The sequence below is a fragment of the Varanus komodoensis genome, unplaced genomic scaffold (genome assembly GCF_004798865.1).
Source record: "Varanus komodoensis strain SLA01 unplaced genomic scaffold, ASM479886v1 scaffold52, whole genome shotgun sequence".
In the NCBI taxonomy this organism is placed as follows: Eukaryota; Metazoa; Chordata; class Lepidosauria; order Squamata; family Varanidae; genus Varanus; species Varanus komodoensis.
In genome coordinates, this window is record NW_025336114.1 from 3,429,515 (window position 1) to 3,451,836 (window position 22,322).

The 22,322-nt window shown below is 38.0% G+C and overlaps 1 protein-coding gene across 6 annotated transcripts in view; it reads right to left on the reverse strand.

Moving 5' to 3' along the window:
* The window catches only part of RALGAPB (Ral GTPase activating protein non-catalytic subunit beta), a 92,529-nt gene that overhangs the window by 54,440 nt on the left and 15,767 nt on the right, over nucleotides 1-22,322 (reverse strand). For 3 of the 6 annotated variants that reach the window (XM_044447627.1, XM_044447625.1, XM_044447631.1), the window contains exons 1-7: nucleotides 13,864-14,010; nucleotides 13,547-13,750; nucleotides 10,069-10,271; nucleotides 8,685-8,848; nucleotides 4,092-4,278; nucleotides 3,000-3,131; nucleotides 1,968-2,146 (exon numbers count right to left, since the gene is read on the reverse strand). In XM_044447627.1, the coding sequence (XP_044303562.1) occupies nucleotides 1,968-2,146; nucleotides 3,000-3,131; nucleotides 4,092-4,278; nucleotides 8,685-8,848; nucleotides 10,069-10,271; nucleotides 13,547-13,732 (1,051 nt within the window). In that variant the 5' untranslated portion in view covers nucleotides 13,733-13,750; nucleotides 13,864-14,010. Of the gene's footprint in view, nucleotides 1-1,967; nucleotides 2,147-2,999; nucleotides 3,132-4,091; nucleotides 4,279-8,684; nucleotides 8,849-10,068; nucleotides 10,272-13,546; nucleotides 13,751-13,863; nucleotides 14,011-22,322 lie in introns of those variants that run through there. The other 3 variants (XM_044447630.1, XM_044447628.1, XM_044447626.1) reach the window with 2 other exon arrangements.

The window sequence follows — 22,322 nt, forward strand, 5'->3', positions numbered from 1 at the left end:
AGCAATATTCTGCTATACAGAAACAATCCAAGATGTAAGGTTTTAATTTATTATCAAATATAAATTTGATATTAAATATGAAGAATGACATTAATATGACATTTGTGGTTTCACCATAATAAAGGGCAACTCTCCCATACTGCAACAAATTTTAAATAGTTTTCTTCCAAATTGTACGATCACACATATCAGATTATTGTATTTCTGTTAAAGAGTCCTACTTCTTTACAGTCCAGTGCCATTTACTACTGAATATAACAGGTAAATAGTTATAAATAATAAATAGTACAATTGGAAAATGCCTGATACTAACATTTTATTTATTTATTAGGTCTATATTCCATCTGTTGTCTTTAAAGAACTCAAAGTAGTTTACTTCATTCTCCTCCTACCGCTCTCAATATTATCCACATAACAAGAATCCTGCGTAGTAGGTTGAACTGAGAGTCTGTGACTGGCTCCAAGTCACCCAGTGAGCTGCATGGTGGAGCAGAGACTAGAACCCATATCTCCCAAGTCCCAGTCTTGCACTCTTAATCAATAATTTTAATTTTATGTTAATGAACACAACAGGCAAGTTACAGTAAACAGACATATCTTTTTACCAACACCATTCTTTTATGGTTACTCTCAAATGTAAGAAGTGCAAGAAAGCAATCATGAGTACTTCTAATGGAAAAAAAATGAGAATGAGATTATTTTTCTTCCCTGTTTCTAAATCTTTTAAGATATTTTCAGGACTCTTACTATGAAAGCTACAACAAGAATAGGCTGTTTTTAGAAGAGATTATGAGCTACATAAAAGTAAGTTTTGTGTTCCAGCACAATTTCCTTGGCATTTTCAATTGCAAGACCTCATCATTCACAGGGTGCATAGCTTTTGACATAGCTAAGTCATTATGATTATGCAACACAACTTGGGTATCATCTGCATGTTTGTTACAGTGAGAGAGACTTATTAGATGATTAGATGGTTTATTAAAGTTCTAGATAGTGGTGGTTTGCTAAAAATAACAACCCTCCTCTCTTCATATAAATAGCTACACTACCTGTAAAAATACATAACTGGAAATATTGCAACAAATCTAATTTACTAAAAGAATGTGTATGGCATTCCAAACTTAATTTTTTTCATTTGGAGGAAACAGATCTTAATGAAAGGTTGTTATTCACGATAGAATGCTGCAGCTTGCCAAATTTTATTCAAGCACCAACCAATCCGAAAATCATCACCCTTCTGCCCAGATTTTTTCCACCCAGGAGAATGAAACATGTTTTAATACCATAACAGGGTAATCTTTCACACCCACTGGTTGTAATGACAGCAACTCCTAGAGAAAAAAAGAGTATATTGCTACTATATTATGCACCATAGTGGAAACATTTCCAAACAGCAGTTCTTCAGGAAAATAAAGTGTGTAATGTTTACTAAAATATTTATGGATTCATATGAAAATAGGCAACTGTTTTAATTAACTACAAAGAGAACTTCAAATTGTTTTTAAAAATTCCATTAGAGGTAACATTCAGGAACCATGATTGATTTTAGTGCATTTTGTTGAGCATATTAGTAACTACTCCTCAGAAGTTTTCACCAAGACTAGAACCCACTAGTCAGAAAGTGGATTTGTGGGCTAAAGACCAACAGCATGCTGCACATGCCCCACTGCTACAGAGGGTACTCATCTGTACTATGTATTTACTTTGGGACTGGATGTGGGAGACACTCAAATGGCACAAAAGCTGAGCAGTAAATTTGGTCTAGGGTTCATCAGCTGCCAACTGTTGCAAATAAAATGCATTTTAGCTGCATAGATAAATAGCAAGGAGACCATCAAGTTGTGTACAACCTGTTCTACAAAGAAATATATGAAGCATTAAATATATCAATATGAAACATTAACATCTACCACATTATTTACAAGAATGAAAGCAACATCTTATTAGCTAAGAATGGGGAGTATTACCTAGAAATGCATCCACTAAGCAACTGATCCCACGCATAGCACGAAAGAATATTTGAGGCAGATGTTTAAGGCAGGGGTACTGATTCAATTCCTGAGCCATTCCACTCACATTTAGAAACTGTTCCTGAAATTTGGGCGTAGAACTTATAATCGCTGGATTACTCAAATCCACAGGATTGCTATAAAAAGACATTGTTTTATTATAATTTGTTTAACAAAAATAATAATACACTGAATAATTAAAGCAAAATGATCTTTTAAAGAATCCAAAAGGTTATGCCATCAGTTACTGACTTGGAAAAACAAGTAATTTAATATTAGACCAATCAATTAACAAGACAGGCATATAATTTTATCATCACATTTTCCACTTTTGAATCTAAAATGCTATCCAAGTACTTATTCATCTTTGACCTAAAACCTATAAAGTTACTCCTGGAAAGTGTTCCCAGTTTTCCAAAAGCTTATAAAAAATTGACAGCATCTGTCTGTAAGAGTAGTAGTCAGCTGATGCGTGACAAAGTGTTCTGCAAATTAACTATAGTAGCCTTTGGGCACATGATGTCTGCATGTGGCAAGAACAGATGAGACAGTATCGCAAAAGAACATGCAACAGTAGAGGCAGGAAGACACTGAAGTACGAATGGGAAGGGATGGAGTATTAGACTGTTCAGTGTGTGGAACTGCTAGGTGGAAAGCTGCTAAGTATCTGAAGGGAACAAAATTGAAGCATGCGAAGAACTACAGATTTTTTTTTTTTTTTTTTTTTTTTGAAGTTGGCAGCAGAACTTCAGGGACAAACTGCAGGATAAGACACCAAGTGCTTAGCTCAAGGTAAATAATTCAAGTTACTTTGTCAAATAATTCTTTTCATTTACACATAGGGTGCATAATTAGAATTAATGCCTTCTTTAATATTAGACATTCCTTACAAAGCAAGGATAAGGTATTCTAACAAATCAAGGACTCATACATATGAGATTTGGATAAACATGTGAGAAGTATTACATGTTTTCTTCTTAAGCACTGTACCTTAGCATATGTAAAAAGCGAAACCAAGTCTGGGCAACGCACTCATTATCCATTTCAGGAGGAATCAGACTGGCATCTTCATCAGGAATTTTAAAGGGTGGAAATGAAGGTCCATACGTAAAACGCAGCAATCTGGAGGACATGTCAGACTATCAATGCATTTATAGTTCTCCACATTTTCATTCTGCCTGGTTATCTGTAATGCATCTACATTTCACTGAAGGCACCTGATAAACTTCTTACAAATATCAAGCAATTACTGAAGTCTGATAATCCTAATTAATTATCCTTCATTAGGCTTCACCCTTCTAAATTTCATGACGTATCTCTTGAACATTTTAGACCAAGCAGAATTGCCATAATGGTCCTGATGCCTGTTCTAGTAAAGAGGAAACACAAAAAGATGAGTGCTTGATCAAATGGTTAAGTCCCCAGTGCTGACAATTGTCTAACCTAGCTTAACCTTACATTTGTAAAAGACAAGATGAAGTTTACAGAAATAAAGCATTTTTCATAGAATGTTCTCCCAAATCCTAATCTGCTGTATATAGTTTTTTAATACACCAATTTCAAGAACACCTAGCTAGGCCTAATGGAAATTCCTATCCATCCATTCAGAAGCCATATTACAATATACGTATACAATACTGTACATTGATACAGAATATATAATTATGCCTATTCAGAAGCTTAAGGTGTAAAGAGACTCTGGTCTCAGGCTAGCATACTCCTTTTCTACCAAAGCTTCTGTCCAAAACGTCAGCTTCTTGTTTCAAGTGATTCTTAAATATTATGGGGAAGATTCAATCATAGGAGTTCTGACTTGAAGTGTAACTTCCCAGAAGCAGTTTCACACTTCAGTGAGAACTAAGTCCAAAAGCGAAGTCATGAATTCACAAGTTATCAAGCCTTATGCAACAGCAGCTCATTTGAGAAAGAACAGAAGACACCCCAGGCCCAATTACTGAAGCATAATGCAGGGAGGTTATATGCAATCTTCTAAAACATTTCTTCTGAAATTTAAAAATTCAATTGTATTATCAGCTTATAGGATCAAAGCAAAGTATGAAAAAAGAATAGCTTTTTACCTACCTAGCAGTAAGGGCACATATTACTTTGCTCCACTGCTCCACCACTGCAGAATGATGCCTCCAGTTAGCTACCATCTCCTTGGCAGTTTTCCAGTAAGGTGGAGTGGGAAAGCACCGGGAACAGGCTAGTAACCAAACTTCAAACAGCACACCAATCAGTTTCTCAGCTAAATTCTCAGCAATACCACCTGTGAAAGGAACAACGCAAATGATTTTTTAAAAAAAAAATTATGTGCCTGTACAGTATCTTTTTATCATCATCTTTGGAGAACCTTCCAGATTCCGAAGGAATCTTTTATGTATTGTCAAACAATAGTTTGTTATCTATGAACTACCTCGCATGCATTTAGCTCTACAACTACAATTACTATTTACTGCATACTGGCTCACATACTTTATTAGCACTGTACTGCAGTGGCCATCTATGTTTAGAAATATGTGCAAATTCCATATCAATGTATTTAGCACACAAGAGTCAGTTTTAAGTGTGACAAGAGAGCATTTTTTCTGTTTGCCAGATGAAAAAAGCTTGCAATAAGGGCTAAAAATCCAGAGAAGAAAAGAAAGGAAATAATAATTGCTTCTATTTTTCAGAAACAGAGGGCCAGGACAGAAGTAACATGGAAAATGCATTAACAGTTCTCCCAATGAGTATTTTCTAACTTTAAAGCAGCCACTAAAAGTGTATGGGGGTTACTGTAAGCTGCCAATACCAGTTTTAATTTGAACAGTAGCTGAGGGTCTGTTCAACCTTCCCCAACCCCAATATTCCCTTCAAAGGCACCATTAGCAGCCCCCACAAGTGTTTTGTCCTTGTGTCATGCAAAGTGCAAGTGCTGGTGAAGGAAGCAGAAGTACCAACTAGTCAGAAATTGTCAATCAAGTTCAATACAAACACTTTTGACTTTAAACAGAAACATTTTTTTCAAAAATGAGGGAACTCGTAAAGAGGAAACAAAGGGAAAGTTAAGAGAGTTAAATCCCTCCATAACAATTGGAGATTACTCAAACACTAGAAGCTTAGCTACACTGCATACAGTTGGTCAAGAAGGACATTTGCAAAGTCTAAAAGGTCACTAGCATGGTATCCAGAAAACTGCCAAAAAAAGCTTTCTTTAGAAAAAATCTTACCCACAAAAGGGGCATAAAGGGGCATACCTAAAGGAATGCCTTTTTCCCTACATGCCCTCCCGCCCTAGACTGGCAGCAGAGGCCCTCCGCCGGGAACCCTCTTTGAAAGAGGCCAGCAGTCAGAGTACTCGAAGGAGGGCCTTCTCTGCGGTGGTGCTCCGACTATGGAATGTGCTCCCTAGAGAGGGCCACCTGGCACCGTCATTATATGTTTTATGGCACCAGGTCAAGACCTTTTTATTTGGCCAATATTTTAACACAAAGTAATTTTAATTGTGAAATGATTTATTTAATTTATTTTAATGATGTTCAGTGTAGAATAGTTAATTTACCTTATTTTACTGAAGTTCTGAAATAATGTTGTAAGCTGTCCAGAGACGACAGTAATGGATGGCATACACATTTTTAAATAAATAAATAAAATAAATAAAAGTGAAAATAATCTACTAAAGAAGCAAAAGATGTAGAGAAGATGTATTCTTTGCATCCATCTTTAGTGCAGAAGATGAAGGGCAGATAACCTTATTGACAAATCAAAAACCAACCAGTCACCAAGTTCGGAAGACATCCATCCAAAAGCTCTCAAAGTACTTAAATATGCAGCTACTGATCTTCTAGCAAACACATGAAATATGTCCCTAAGTTTAGCCTCTGCCCCAGAAGAATGGAAACTGTCTAGTGCAGTCTTAATTTATAAAAGAAGATCACTAGAGGATCCTAAAAATTAGAGACCAAGCTGCTTAATGACATTCTGAGTGAACTGGTAGAAAGTATGAAAAATAAAGTGATCGTCCATATAAAGCAAGAGTGTGCAGTATATGGTTTGTGAGCTATATACACAATCCACAGCTACTATGAGCATAATTTTAAAAACTGTTAAAGGATTATTTGGGGGAATGTGAAGATAGAGCTGGGAAACAAAAATGGTCTCCCAGATTTGCTCACCCCTGAAGTAAAAGAATAAATCTTGCTGAAGAAATGTCAGTGTGGCTTCTGAAAAGCTAAGTCTTGTCTCCCTAACATTTCACAGTTCTTTGAGAGAGTCAAAAATCATGTGGATAGCGAGGATCTACTACATAGGATCTACTACAGACTTGGGCATTGTACAGCCTGCGGGCCACATCCGGCCTGATGGCTGACCCTGACTGGCCCACATGAGGTCACTGGCAAATTAAAAGTCAATGCAAATATATATCGTCGTAATATAGATGCAAGAAATACAACTGCACTGCTTTTATTTTGAAGGATCTGCTAAACTGAATTGAATTTATTGCTTTTCATGTAATGTTAATGTTAATGTTTTTGTGAATATTCATTAAATAGTGTTGTTCTGTGCTCCACATTTTCATTGTATCATTGTAATGTTTCATTTACTGTTTTTATAGAGATATATATTGAGCAGAGCTGTAAGTGTATTGGTCCGGCCCTTAACAACTGTCAAAGTTTCTCATGCGGCCCCATAGGAAAATTAATTGCCCATCCTGATCTACTACAACTCTTGGAATCTGAAAAGAGTTTTGACAGTTCGCATGAAAGAACTCTGAGCAAACCTAGCAGTCATGGTGTAAGAAGATTTTTTATGGGCTGTTACATACTGTTAAGTTATCTCTAACTTATGAGTACCCTATGAATCAAAATTTTCCAAAATGTCCTATCCATGGCATCTTATGGACTGAGTAAGTGGTTAAAGAACAGGAAGCAGATAGCAAAACTAAGTTTAAAAAATCTCACAATGGAGGGATGTAAAGAATGGGGTGTCCCAAAATACCAATTCACTTAGGGTAGTTAAAACAAAAATAGTCAGCAGATGTTGCTCAATGCTGTGTATTGTCTATTAAAAAGCCACTGGAGGCAATAATTAGAGGATCTGAAGTATGAAGCACCATCCCTATGCTGATGATGGTCAGCTTTATCTCTGTGCAGTATCAAAATCAAGAGTAGCTATATAATCCTTAAAATAGTAACTCGATGCAATTATGGATTGGATAAGATCCAATAAAACAACCTTGAATTCTGACAAGATGGAGATTCTGTGGGTGAGTGGTTTCCATGTCCAGGAATTGGGTATACTGCCTGAACTGCTTGGAGTTACATGTCCCTTCCAGGATCAGGTGTATAGCCTGAAATTGTCCATTGATTCCACAGTCACTGGAAGCCCAGGTGTTTCCAATAGTTAAGTAGGATAGCCAGGGTCATTCCTGGACAACCATAACTTGAGTACAGTGGTACATACACTGGCAACCTCAAAACTGAAGTACTACAATGTGCTTTCTGTGGGATTACCAGGAACTGAAGTACTGCAGAAGCTGAAATTTCTGCAGAATGCCACAGTGAAGTCAGTAACAGAAGACATCATTGCCAGTATATTACTGAGGGATTTAGTATTTATAGGATACTGGACTAGGTTACAGTGGTGATACTTATTTAAAAACCCTTAAATAAATCAAAGTACTTAAGAGTTGTCTGACTCCCTACATGCCTGTCTGGTTGCTGCATTAATCAGGAGACACATTCTCAATGGTGACCAAGGTTTTGGTTGTCCAGCCCATTATGGCTTGAAAGAGAACCTCTAATAGCACATTGATCATTCTCTAGAACTCTCTACCAGAATAAAATTGACAGGTAGCTTCTCCATTTTTAGTGCCCACTGGAATGTACTTGTCAGAACAAGCATTTACAGAGAGGTAATGTTGTCTTCAATCATGTATATGGCCATAATATATAATATTTTAATATGACCTCATATTCTGATTCTGTACATCACATAGAAATGTTTTTAATGTAAATGATTCATACGTACCATTAAATAGACAATAATTAACAAGCTGCAGCCACCCTGCCTGTAAAGTTTCTAATCCCAGCCTTCTCTAAGCAAGCCTTGCCCTGCCAGACTTTTATAAAGGAAAAGCAGGAATAGAGAAGCCTGATGGATTAGGAAACATCATTTGAAAATGCCCTGAGTACTCTTAGGTAACAGTATCTATTATACACTCTCATTTTTCCTGCTGTGAAACTCATGGGAGCAGTGGAGGTTGAGACAGTTGCATAGCCAAGGTTCTCCAGACATTTGACTACAGCTGCCAACCGATAGCTGCAGCTGCCAACCAACTCCAGCTTTCCTGAAGAAGAGATTACAACACAACAGATAGGACAATCTCCATCCACTTCTGCAGCTTCTGAATTGGAAGTAAAACTGACCACAGCTGTTATGGAGATTGTGGACTTACACCCATCACGAAAAACAAAATGGTTGAAACATGGAAATCACAGTCCAAAGTATCTGTGAATGAATAAAAGACAAGGAGTAAAATGGACACCATGGCCTTTATAAGCAACCTGAAGATCAATCAAGTGCTCTATGACTGCATTCCCTTGAAGCTATGAATGGCAGAAAAAGTTCTGGTCACGCTCAGACCAAAAGCACACACTTGCAAGTGGTAAACATGAAAAGCTAAAGACAAACCTTGCACCGTTGGAGCTGCCAGTAGAGTATCATTGATCTGCAGTAGAAACAATAATAAAATCTCCCACGTTTCTCTAGCCATAGTGGTTGACTCACGGGCCAATTTCTGGACAGCTTTTAAAACTTGCAAACATAGTTTAATCTGACTGGAACTTTGATCCTGCCTGTACAAGAAAAAATAGTACTTATACTTTCAAAAAAGCAAGTTGCAAAAATAATTGGCAAAAATGAGTTAAAAGAAGAGACATCGACATTCTTCTTGATATTTTTCAACTCTTTAACAGGAGGTTTTGCCAGGAAGCCAGAACTCTCATAAGCAAAATCTAAGAAAACTGCATTAAGAAAAGCCACTCAAAAGATTTTCAAACTATCAGAATCCTGGAATAGGCGCAATAGGTCTCTGGTGTTTGTTTTGGTACCTCCAGGTAGAACAGAAATACCATTTATGTATGGTGAAGCTCTCAGGGGACCCAGTAAATTTTCTGTTTTCACTGCCCTCAACAGGCAAGACCTTTATTGAACTCTTATGGATTGTCTATACATGGCTGTTGGGTTATATCAGGCTTGGTTGATTTTTTAAATTATATTTAAAATAGCAATATTTCAAATCTATGTTTAATGTGGGTGAGATTTGTATTAGCTGCAATAGATAGCTTTTCACATAATGAGTTAACTTATGATTTGTTTAACACAAAACATCCCAAAATGATGTGCCTATGTTGTTTTGACAGTAACAGCTAAAGAATATGGTATTCCTTCTAACCTTATGTCAAATTACTTATTAAAAAAGCATAATTGTGCTGAGTGACTGATAGACTCTTTTTAAAGAGACTGCTCCTGAGGAAAAACAAGAGCTTGAAATGTGCAAAATACACAATTTTTAGAAAAATACTTTAATATCTATCTGACAGCCTTCATCTGACAGTAGTCTCCTTCTACTGCAGATAGATAGCTGTTTTCTGGGGGGGGGTTTCTCTTCAATAAAATTAACAATTTGTTCACAATTTTTAAAGGAAGTTAAACTTTGATGTACATGCAATCCAGCGATGGAGATATGGGTGTTAGGTTATTTCAGAATCATTTTCCCAGCTTTAATATTTCCCAAAATAATATGCAGCCATTTAATCCAATCCTTTTTCCTTCAACATGCCAAGTATCTTGGATCATCTTCTTACTATATACCTATTACAATTTATCTTCTAGAAATTGCAAAACTCTTTTAGGTTGCATACTCTTCCAAGAATGATCATTTCAATAATAGATCAAAATAAATGTATCAATTGGTTAGCATTATGAACTACCATTTTTTCTGAAAAACTTGGCTAATTGCCATAATACATACATAAAACATACATGAAATTATTTGCCATCCACAGCTTCTCACCTTGGTACGAAGAGATTTTGTAGATGTTTGAGAATGCTCTGAACGTAAAGATTTGGTTCTTTAACAACAGGTGGAGGAATGGAGTCCTTAGGTAAGACCAGAGCCATAATCCAGTCTGTATATACATCAACACAGTGCTTTACAGTTTCACCATCTAAAGGAAGGGTCAGTCCATAGCAAACAACCTCCATAGTCCATTTTACCTAAGAAAAGAAAAATTGAAAATTTTATTATCATGTTTTAACATACCTTTCACTTGGTAGTTTCTTCCTAATGAATATAGGTAAAATTTTCATAATGAATTTTGGTTGAGAATTCAGAAACTTATAAGAAAGATAAAGAAAACCTTTAAAAGAAAAAAATAGTTTGCATTGCATAAAGGTTAGCTATATGAGTTGCAATAAATACATATAGAATTTATATGCCTATGTATTATATGCATATAAGGAAATATACTACTATCAGTAGAAGTAATTATGCATAAGTTTCAACAAAGACAAGCCATATATCCCTATATGTATCCATGTGTAGATGGTTATCTAAATGCTACAAATTCAAAGGCAGAAAGGAGTCAATAGGTCCTCAGTCTATTGCATTGTTGGGAGTGGTTGTTTAAACTTCTAGTATTGTAAAACCAATAATTTAACTGTCATAAGAGGACAGAAAATCCATTTATTTTGTCCTTGTATTCGATTCCAGGAAGGTGGTAGATATTTAAGTAGAACGTGTACATCCATAAAGAGTTTTCCAATATTAAATTTATCCTTATTATAAGCTTCTCCCCAAAGCGAAAACATAGTCAGAGTTTCTTTTAACCTGTATCTCCCACACCTCGAACAGTAAGCAAACTTAGCCAGGACTTTATTGAGGGGATATTGTGGCATCCAATATATATGAAATAGAAACTTGTGTGTGTGTGTGTGTGTGTGTGGCCTAAGATCCATGGTTACTTCTGAAACAAATGCTAATGCAGAATTCCATTGGTTAGATGAAATAGGGCAATCTCATTCATTATTCCATTCGTTTTTAAGATCATGTATATCACATTTATTTACCAATAAGAAACAGATACACAGCCATATCATATGTCTGATCATGTTTATCAAGTATTTCTAAAAGCGGATGAGACTCTGAGGAAGCAAAAACTGCAGGGCTGAAACTAGATTCTAACAGATGTTTGAAGTGAATGTTTTGCCATTCTGCCATTGTGGGCAAGTTATATCTATTATGAAGAGTGAAAAAAGACAGAAAGTTATAATCAGCTCCTGCTAATTTATCCAATGTGAAAATCTGGTTATATAACCAAGTCCATTATATGAATGGTTTCTTACCGATTTTTATTTATAGGTCCCTCCCTAAAGTCAATTTAGCATGGAAGAAACAACAACTGACATGCTATTGTATGCCACACTTCTCTTAGCATTGTAACTACAAGAGGTAGTTTATTTTCCTATGCCAACGAACAAGTGCAATCTGTTTGGACAGAGGGCCCAGATATGAGTACTTTAAAACTGCCCAGAGTGCTAAAACTTATCTAGGAGAACACTTGACTTTAGTGCAAATGAGCAGATGAGCCCAATAATATAAAGCAAAATCAGAGAAACCAAATCCACCGTCTTTGATTTGAAGCTGTGTTCTTTCCAAAGATATTTGTGGTGGGACAGACCTTGTGCAGAGAGAAGGACAGGGAGACCATGGTATTGAAAGCCACTGAGAAACTAACAGCTATCTGAATGGGATGGTGTAACTTGCTGTCCTGCAACAGCAGGGCGCTGGATCCTTCTAGATAGGCTGGCCAAGTTGGGGGGGGGGGGGGTTGGAGGCACTGCTCTGAAACGGTTCCACTCCTACATGGTGAGCTGATTCCAGAAGATGATGCTGGGGGATTATGGCTCTGTGCCATAATGGCAGTTATGCCATGGAATTCTGCAGAGTTCCATTTTATCCCCCATGCTGTTCAACATCTACATGAAACCACTGGGAGGTCATCCAGGGGTTTGGGTTGAGGAGTCATCAATATGCTGATGACATCCAGCTCTACCTCTCTTTTACATCTGATCCAGGTGAGGCAGTGGCTGTCCTTAACCGGTGTCTGGCTTGCGTGATGGGCTGGATGAGGGCCAATAAACTGAGACTTAATCAAGACAAGATGGGGGTCCTGTTGGTAGGTGGTTCAACTCTCCAGGTAAGTGATCTTTGCCCTGTTCTGGATGGGGTTGCACTCCCCCCAAGGGACAGGGTGCATAGTCTGGGAGTGCTCCTCACCCCTGAATTATCCTTGGAATTCCAAGTGACTACTGTGGCAAGGAGTGCTTTTCTTCAGCTTCAGCCGATCCATCACCTATGCCCTTAACTGGATGAGCAGAGCCTAGCAATGGTGATCCATGGTCTGGTAACCTCCTAATTGGACTACTGCAATGCGCTCCATGGGGGGCTGCCCTTGAAGATGGTCCGTATACTTCAATTGGTTCAGAACAGAGCAGCCAGGTTGCTAGCAGGGACGAGCAAATATGCACACATGATCCTGGTCTTGTACCATCTGCACCAGCTTCCAATTGAAGTCTGAGCCCAATTTAAGGTGCTAGTGATGACTTATAAAGCCCCAAATGTCTTAGGACCTGGATATTTGAAGTGCCTCCTCTGTATATACCTGCCCAGCCTCTAAGATCGGGAGCACAAGTCCTTCTTCAGGAGCGCTGTTTGAAGGTCAGAAGAGTGGCTACCCAGAGAAGGGCCTTCTCTGTGGTGGTGCCCCAGCTATGGAATGGTCTCTCCAAAGAGAGCCCGCTGTTTTCATTTTGGCACCAGGCCAAAACCTTATTTCCCAGCATTTTAAATGTTAGTATTGTTTTTAACATTAATTTTATATACTATTTTGATGCTGTGTCTTATTTATGTTATCACCGGCCTGAGACACTGTGAAGGGCAGAATACAAAAACTGAATGAATGAATGAATGATCAAGATATTATTTTGTTATTGTAACACAGATCCCAGCAAGGTAATAGAATAAAATAAGACACTTTTCCTTCTTATTACATTGCATTTATATCCTGCCTTTCTTCCTCTAGAAAGGAACCTAACAAGTTTCCTCTTCTCCATTCTTATTGTCACAACAACTATCCTGTGAGACAGGTTAGGATGTTACTTCATGACTGATCGGGGGCTTCATGTCTGAATGGAGCCTCAAATTCAGATCACCTGAGTCCTAGTACAGCACTCTTAACCACTATGCCACACTGGCTCTCTAGTGTGCAAATATTCATCAAAGAAGCAGAAAAAGTCAGAGCTCCTGTTTGCAAGTAAACAAAGCATGTAATCTCTTTTTACTATGCATTTATCATAGAATGCTTTTCTAAAGGTTATAGACAAATGTATGCATCACAACACATTTCTTTAGTCTAACTTACAACAGCCAAATCGCTGACAATTAAATGTAAACAAAAGTGGAACTGCAGGTTCTCTGGATGAATACTCACTTCTTTGTCTGTTTTCAGTAAATTCTCACTTCCAACTGTAGATGGTGCATTCAAGACTTGGCCAAGGGGACGAACAACAGCATTTGCCACCTCTCTCCCCACACTGTCAGGATAGCTGTGAAGTACACTGGTGTGACCCTTATCATTTTGGATTACAAGATGTAGGGACCTCCACTCTGAGTACATAATGCCTTTATACTGTACCTAGAATAAAAGAAAAAACAGAGTTAGAATTACATAGATTATATATTAGCTGGGTCAAAAAGAACTGTATTTACTTAAATTATACTGAAGCATACTGCAAGTACTGAATTTACCTGTATCAGGTTGCCACATTGGATTAGTTTATCTCCAGATTACTGCCAAGAAGCAGCTGAAGCTCAAAGAAACCTGGTATACATCAGCAGCACATCCATCAGGGCTACTTCAAACAGCCCTCATACAACAGCTGTATTTTAAGGACAGGAGATAGCCTTCATCATGCATGTATAAGCTGGCACTTAATTATTTAGGAGATAGTACTACTGATCCTGCTATGCTTGCACTTCTTTCTGTTGTCCTGCTACACAGAGTGGCATCTCATATGAACTTCTCCCATTCTCCTAACTACTCATGGCTATTAGCTGTGCTCAATATAGCTAGAATAGGGAGTATCTTATTCATATAATCAACCTAATTTAAGTGGGAAAATAATCCCTTGCTGCTATTTTGAACAACCAGGACCCTGCAATCCTTGCTGAGTTATCATGAATCAGTTGGCTATTACTGATATAGTTTGCTATTCATATCTAAGCCTTTTTGAAAATGAATACTTTGCCACAGTGTTTTTACTGAGGCACAGAATTCCACAATTCATTTTTTCCTCACATTAAGTACAGATGTTGGCATTTGAATTACCATAACTGAACTTCAGCTTTTCAAACAGATTTTGCTGATCCAGAATAGATAAAGCAGGGGTGGATACTTCAAGGAGTCAGGGGGCAGTGCTGTCCACAAGAACCAACTAGGGATCACATCCAGCCCCTGGTGCTGAATGTACTGACACCACCAAAACTGCCACTGCATTTTTGCAGGCATATAGGTAGTGTGCATCTTGTTTCCCTGAAGAATTTCCCTTCTAGAAGCCTCCAGTAGGCTTCTCAGAATGCAATTCCACTTGTTTTCTTGCAAAATTGCCACAACTTGTTTATGCTACCAATTCCACTTTCTCTTCATGCAGCGGTTGGGAAAACAGTAGGAGCCACAAAAACACCAGCCCAATGGAGAAGAATATCTGTTATAGCTTTTACACATGTGCACGCGCGAGCACGCACACACACTCCAATATTCCAAGTGCCACTACCATACTGTTCTTCTGAGGGGCAAACCAAATGTTGCCTTCAAGTCATTTTCCAAGACATGCTCCCATCTTTTCTTGACTTAATTATCCCTTGTAGTGCACTTCTTTCTGCATGTTTCCTACTGAACATTCAACCACATTTCTCCTGATTTACCCTCCTAGTCCTCAGAGGGCTTCTCATCATCCTCTAAAAGTTAACTGAAAGTTAAAATACTAACACAAAGGGCAGACTGGAAATAAAGATTTTGTTTAGGGCTGCTGCCATTGTAAGGCCCCTAGAGAAAAGCATTTCTGAAGAGATACTGGACGCTGCTCTCCAAGTACCCTCTACTTCAAATTCATGTGTAGGGAAGGAAATTTACATTTCATCCCTATCGCCCTGTCCATTTTCCTAAGGCTGGCTCTGCTAGTTAGAGATCCTCCTGTTAGTGTTAATTGCTAGAGTGTCCATTTTCTTACCACTTCGAGGAAAAAAATCACTCTGTTCCAGCTAATATTCACAGACGTCCATAGCTTCTGCTAAAGGAGTGTTTTAGTACTACAGCACTTTTTCTAGAGTTCTTACTGGGAATTGGCTGATACATCCACAGCTATCCTATACATATCTGCACCAAGCAAGCCCCAGTGGGTTTGGTGGGAGTGTATACATTTTAAGCAAGTATCTGATAAAGACAAGGAATCTTTACCTTTGAACAGTGGAGGAAATAAAGAATTGGTGAACAGGAAGAAGATATAATTCAGCTACATTTTTATACCAGAATGATTCATCAGGTTTTGCATAAGTGTAAATATGCATAGGGGGATTAAAGGAAAAAAATGTGTCTAGGCCTACTGTAGTCCATAGAACCTAGACCTAGTGGAGGTTTTCAAGCAGGCAGTAGATGCCTATGAGAATTAAAACAAAACTATCCATTTCGGTTTATTTCTCAGTCACCATCAACAGAAGGTGGACTACTATTCATATCATCAACCAGCAACACTATCACTGACCACTGTACTTACTTACTAGTAATTAAACAACTTTACACTGAAGTTCTGTGCTGGTCAACTCTAAAGGAAATATTTTCAATTCTTAGTCTTAGGAAAATGACTACAGAATTTCATACTGAAATACTTTGCTTAAGATACCAAACATACAAAATTTCCATGTCTTTTTGATAATCAGTACCATGTCTACATCATTGTGGAGATCAGCAGAAGGGGTTTTGAGACACATGTCAACTGTGATTCAGGTAGGTTTCAATGAGTCCTCCAACATCACCTACACCATACTACCAAATCTGCATGATATGTCTTACAATATAAGCATATTTTCCCTGACTCTGCACACAACTAACTCTGTGAAGCAAATTACTAGTGAAATCCTTTCTGTAAATGATATCCAAAACAACACTGCAACAGCAGGTACGATTTTATTTAACTTATTTTCCTAAACAGCTAATGCAGAGACCAAGAATTAGACCAAGAATCCATGTCAAAATAGTGACGACATAAGGCAGAAAAGTTTGATTCTCTGGACATCTTACAAAAAGTGTGGCATCTCCCAGCCCACAAATGCATCCCAAAATGTGTTTTGGGATGTCAGCTCCACAGAACCACTTTCTGGGGCTTATAATTATTTCACAAGATATATGGGTGAAACAAACAGCAACTGCTGGAAGACTGTGCATATAATTAGAATCCAATCTGACTGACTTTTTGGAACGTACTGTTTTTCTGACCACTCCAATATGGAGACAGTTGATTACATCAACAGATGTATGCTGAATCTAGTTCCATTTATCAGAGATCACCTTTCTTTGCCTCAAAGAAAGGAGATAGTTTAAAACGAAGGGGGATAGGGGGAGAAAAAAACAGTGACTATGTTCATGCACACTGATAACATCCAGCGTGCAGATGGCCTAGTGGGCAGCAATCCAGTTCCCACCTATATATATATGGTTATGCACTTCTGACATACAGCCATCCTCTCTCATTCTTAGCTACAACAAAGCTGGAAATACATAGAAAATGGGAAAATATTTTCCCATTTTCTATTACAGCTGCACATTGACCATAATTCTCACCTTAGTAATAGAAGTGAGATGTAATGAGCCTCAGAAATAGACACAATAATAGTTGTGCATATATGTGTGCAAAGTGCCATATACTTGCAAAGTGCCAATGCTAAATATTTCAGATTTAGAAATATTGGGAGAGGAGGTGCAGAGCATATAACTAAAAAGGCATAAATAGTGTCAGTTGAAATCAGTATAATTTCACATGCAGCTCAGTCTCATGTACCAAGTAGTTTTTTCCACACAGAGAGCACTCAATAAATAATATTTTCTACTTATTTTTCTTTCCTGTATTCATGTGTAGCCTACTAGCCATATCTGAACAAGTTAGTTACAAAGAAAAACTTACTCTATCAACCCAAAAGTTAAATATACATTTATATTTAACTATTATTTGACCCACAGCTTAGCATCTAAATTAATAACTGGCATAAAGTGTTCTTTCAAACAGAAAAGTTATTACGGCCATGTATATGCGTGTGAGAGAATAAATACAACATGGTATCCATACAAACAAATTCAAAACTTCATAAACCTTAAGTACATTTTTATTCTCTGCCATAATGACAAAAACACTAAAAATTGAGCAGGTACACTCTGAAGGATTTCTTCCCCTTCTACACATTTCCTAAGGGATCAAGTTTATTTCCTGGAGACAAAAACTGCATGCAGCCTGAAGTCCCCTGCATGAAAGAAAGGAAATTGTTTTCCTTGACATAAGTTATATACTTTAGATAGTAGAGATTCCAACTTGTCCATAAAAATCCTAGAATGCCTCATTGTCTGTAAGGGAGAGGATATACTGAAGTGTACAGTCACTGAACAGCAGAAACGGACACTTCATTTGATCAAGGGAAAGCAAGAAATTAAGGTAGTAAAAAGTAGAAACAAAAACTAAAATTTAAATTTTAGGGGGGAAAGCACCAAATTTTTACCATTTATGGATCAATACATAGTGATCATTTTTAGATATGGAGGTATATGAGATAGTGCTTGTGTGCACATGCACAGCCAAATAAAGTGTTTGCACCTGATCATGATATGAAACTAGGGTCTGATAGCCAATGCTATTCAACTTCTATTCAAAGACACTCATCCAGTTATTTAATGAAACAGACAAGGAACAAGTTGTCACAAAATACTTCGTATACCATCGCAACATGAACTTCACTCACTTTTCTCGTGTCACTATGAAGAACAAGACAGCATCATGTAGGCTATGCCCAGGAACATTACTACACTTAGTTTATTAATTTATACAAACCAGCTAACAAGTCCCAAACAAGCTCATACAAATAATTTACAATAGCATATTTCTTAAAACATACGAATTTACTAAAAATGTACCCAAATTCACCTAAAATCATGCCCATCCAATATAAGAATGGACAACAAAACTAGCTGCCAAGGTGAGAAACTTAAGTATGCCCAAATGCCGAAGGAAAACACAGTTGATGTCACATAAGTTTCCCTTGGCAGACCATTCCATGACTGGAAAAGGCCTGTTATGTTATCACCACCCTCCATCCATCTCTTGAATAGGACACACTGAGAAAGGCCTCAAATGTCTATCTCAAAGTCTAGGCATCATCATATAATCCATTATATTGTCCATCTCACCACATTCATCAAGAGCACCTGGAGGAGGACTTTGTACAATGAACTTAAGGTATGGATAAGAAGATATGGGAGAAAATGCTCCCACATGCTTCATGTACCAATTATAGTACCTCTTGATCTTAATTTTCTTTAGAAGAACACAAGCATGTAAAACATTTACGACTGTAAGATTTAGGCCATAATGCTATGATTTCCCAGGGCTGTTTGGAGGTCCACAGGATAGGTTGGCAAACACCAGAAAAATACTCCATGGCTAGAGCTGGGATTCTGTCCTTGGAGGGTTTTTCCAGTGCCTTGTAGCAAGCATAGTTCTTTCTACACTGACTGGGCTTTGAACATGAAAGATTGCCTTTGCAGCCAGTGCAGGGCAAGGGGAGGAGCAAGACATCACCATTCTCCAAAAAATCCTGGCAGTGCATCAGCCTGTCCTCCTCATGGGAAAGAAAGCATTTAGTTGGCTGAAACTGGCTGCCTAACTTTCCTTTATACTCCCTTTAGATGACTGAAACCCTACAAGTTTCAAGAGTTATGGGCAACCACATTAGATGGTGAACTTCAGCAGCACTCTAGGGCATATTTATGAGAATTCCATTCCAGGCTCAATTGTCTCTACATACTGCTGGAGTCCCCCAAAACCTTCATGTATGTACTCTTATACTGTGACTTTTAAGTTGAAACATCATATAATTTATCCTCTTTGTTTAGTGGAGTCTCCTGACAAAAGGCTGATTAAGCACTGTCATTCAACCATGCAGAAATCAGACCAAAGGCCTTTCTAGTCTGGCATTCTGTGCACACAGTACTCAACAGGGCTACCTGAGGAAAGCCAGCTACAACGGATTTAAAAGATAAGTACCATCATGCTGAATTGGGCCCAGAAACTAGCAGAAAGGCACAACTACTGCAAAACCTGCTATATATGTTCTTATCTCCACCAGGAATGAACAGTACCATTCTGCACACACTAGACCATCCAACAGTATTTAATAGGGATCCCTACGTATATTATACTAACAAACCCTATAAAAAGTACTGAAAAATATAGAACAATATCTGATCTCTGGCAAGCATGTAGAACACAAATACAATCAACAAAACCACCTGCGAACATCACAGCCATAATTATCCAGAATCTGTAAGGCAAACATCCACATATTTCATATTTGTCTTGTATCAGACTAGGGCTTTGAATACCCATGTTCAAATTCCTGCTCAGCGACGGAGGTTCACTGGATCACTTTGTGCGAATGAAGTGAGAATCATGCATACCCCTTTTGAGTTCCCTGGACAAATGCTAGTTTATAAATGCAATAAATGCATATCTATAAGTTTGTTCTTTTTGTACCATTACGCTCCTGAAAAATTGTTTTCCAAATGACACCTGACTTATATATTATTACTGAATTGGAAAGTGTGCACACCAATTTCACTACCACAATGGAAAACACAACTCTTATCTTTCTTTTGCCCATTTAAATGAAATTTGGCTCCTTTACATGCCTGGATTATCTTTTTTGTGCTTCTTGCACTTTGTATGGTACTATTATATACACTTACCAAATAGTCTATTTTCTATCTCATTCATGTGTTTCTTTCCCCTCTATAAGTTCACACATGTACTACAGGAATTTGTTACAACAGACATACCACCTACAAGTTGAAAAATAAAAAGCCCCATCCTATCCATATTTACCCAGAAATAAATGCACTGAATGCATGATTTGCACTGAATTAAGTGTACGAAGGATTACCAGTGGTACAGAAAAATGCTAGTGGAACAGTTGTCCCTTTCCTGTGCCACACACCCACCATGACCTCTCCTCTGGAATTTTGCAGAACTCCTCAGAGCAGATTAGCAAACTACACAGGGAGCAGAGAGCAAGCAGAACTCTGGTACACTGAATTTAAGCCTTAATAATCTACCAAAAAAGTGTTAATCAAAAAAGGTCAATACTAAGCATCCATTCATGCACAACAAGATGGTTAAACACTAACTCTAGACTCCTCTTTTCTAGGCACTAACACTGTACTACAAGTAGGATATAAACCCTAAGAACCAATTTACAACTATATAATTATAACCCCAGAAAAACAGTGATATAAAGGAACTTTAAGGCTTGACATCTGAAAATCAATCCTATTCAAACTAGCAGTCTTGCATGCTGAGACCTACATGCAGTCCATAAGGAAAGTTGCCCTTTCCTGACATATTCTTTTCAGTATGATGAATTACATATTTTAAGTAGTGTTTTCTAGAAGGGTTTACCCACATTTTGCATTAATTATTTTGGAATGACTGTCTCCTGTTCTATACTCAAGAGCACTGGCACCATACAGAATGGCATGCCACCACTGAAGGGCAAGGGATAAATTATTTTTAAAATCTGAAAAGTGTGTTTAACATATACTAAGAAATACTTATCCTTAAGCTGTTTTAGGTACTTTCAAAAGATGTTACTATACTGAGCATTATAGGTCTATTGGGGAGAAAAATGGCATATTTGCACAGAACACCACCTTCATGGAAACAGATTTTTAAAATCCAACAAAAAAAAATCAGTGACTAGAGTAAACTAGCCACTGCTCCTCAGACAAGACACAGAACATCAAGATCCTGATAATGCAAAGTTCTGTCCTAGTTTCAAACCAAGTCAAAAGTCAAGTTAGAGTTTTAGCATAACCAAGAGGTAGCAAATAAATATAACCTAACTCAATCTATAGCTGCTATCAGTAAGATGCAAAAGTGCACAAATTTAGGGAAATAAATGAAAGACTGCCCCATGTAGCAGTCCTACTTGATATCTGTATAAATGCTTAGTGCTTCCCACACATTATATCATCACAATTATTACAAGAATCCTAAAACAGATCAGCTTTGTTTTTACAGAAAGAATGAAGCTGAAGCAATAGCAAATAAGTTAAAGCATAAGGGAGCCTCAAAGCAGTGATTTCTTGAGTCATAGTTTTGCGCAGTTTATTTATTTATTTAGAAAACTTCTGTGCCACCCCATTTGCCGAAGCCTCAGGGCAGCTTACAACAGTTCTCTGTAAGACAACAGAACAGCCAACAGTGTCCAACAGCCTTATTTGATATACTTAACAGTCCAAATCTATGTATCTATAGCAACGGGTGATGCATGCCCAGGTAGTTGGGCTTAAAATCCTACTGTACGTTTCTGAGTTGAGAGAACACCCTCCAAAGTCGTCGTAACCACGTCTAGGTTAAGCATTTTCTCTTTCCACCAAAACAGCACGATTAAGTATTAGACTTAAATTAGTAATTAGGAGCAGGTTGTACAGCAGCAAAGCCTAACCAGCACTACTGTGTTGCAGCTGAAGGGGAAAATAATTCGCATAGATGTGGCCTAGCTTTCCCTGGGCGTCCTGTGCTGCTCTGATTTCACGGGAAGTGAGACCAGCCCCTTTCCCGGAGGGAGCATTTTCTTCTCATAGCAGCCACACCCGAATACGCGGGACAGAGTGGAAAAGCGGACGGGACCAAGCCCACTAGCCTTGCCTGCCCTGCGCCCTCCTGCCGGAAGCGATGAAATACAAATGACGTCAACGGCGTAACCACGCCCCTGAACGTCATTCAGCTCGCGGAAGACTGGGGGGGGTAAACTACCCCCCTAAAAGTAGTTCCTCAGCACTGCTTCCCTTAGTTAACGGGTAAGATATCACCAATTCGCTTGGTGTCCTTTCCCCACAACAGTTTTATCCCTGTCCTCAGGCGGCGAGAGATCGCTGCCCTGCGGTCGAG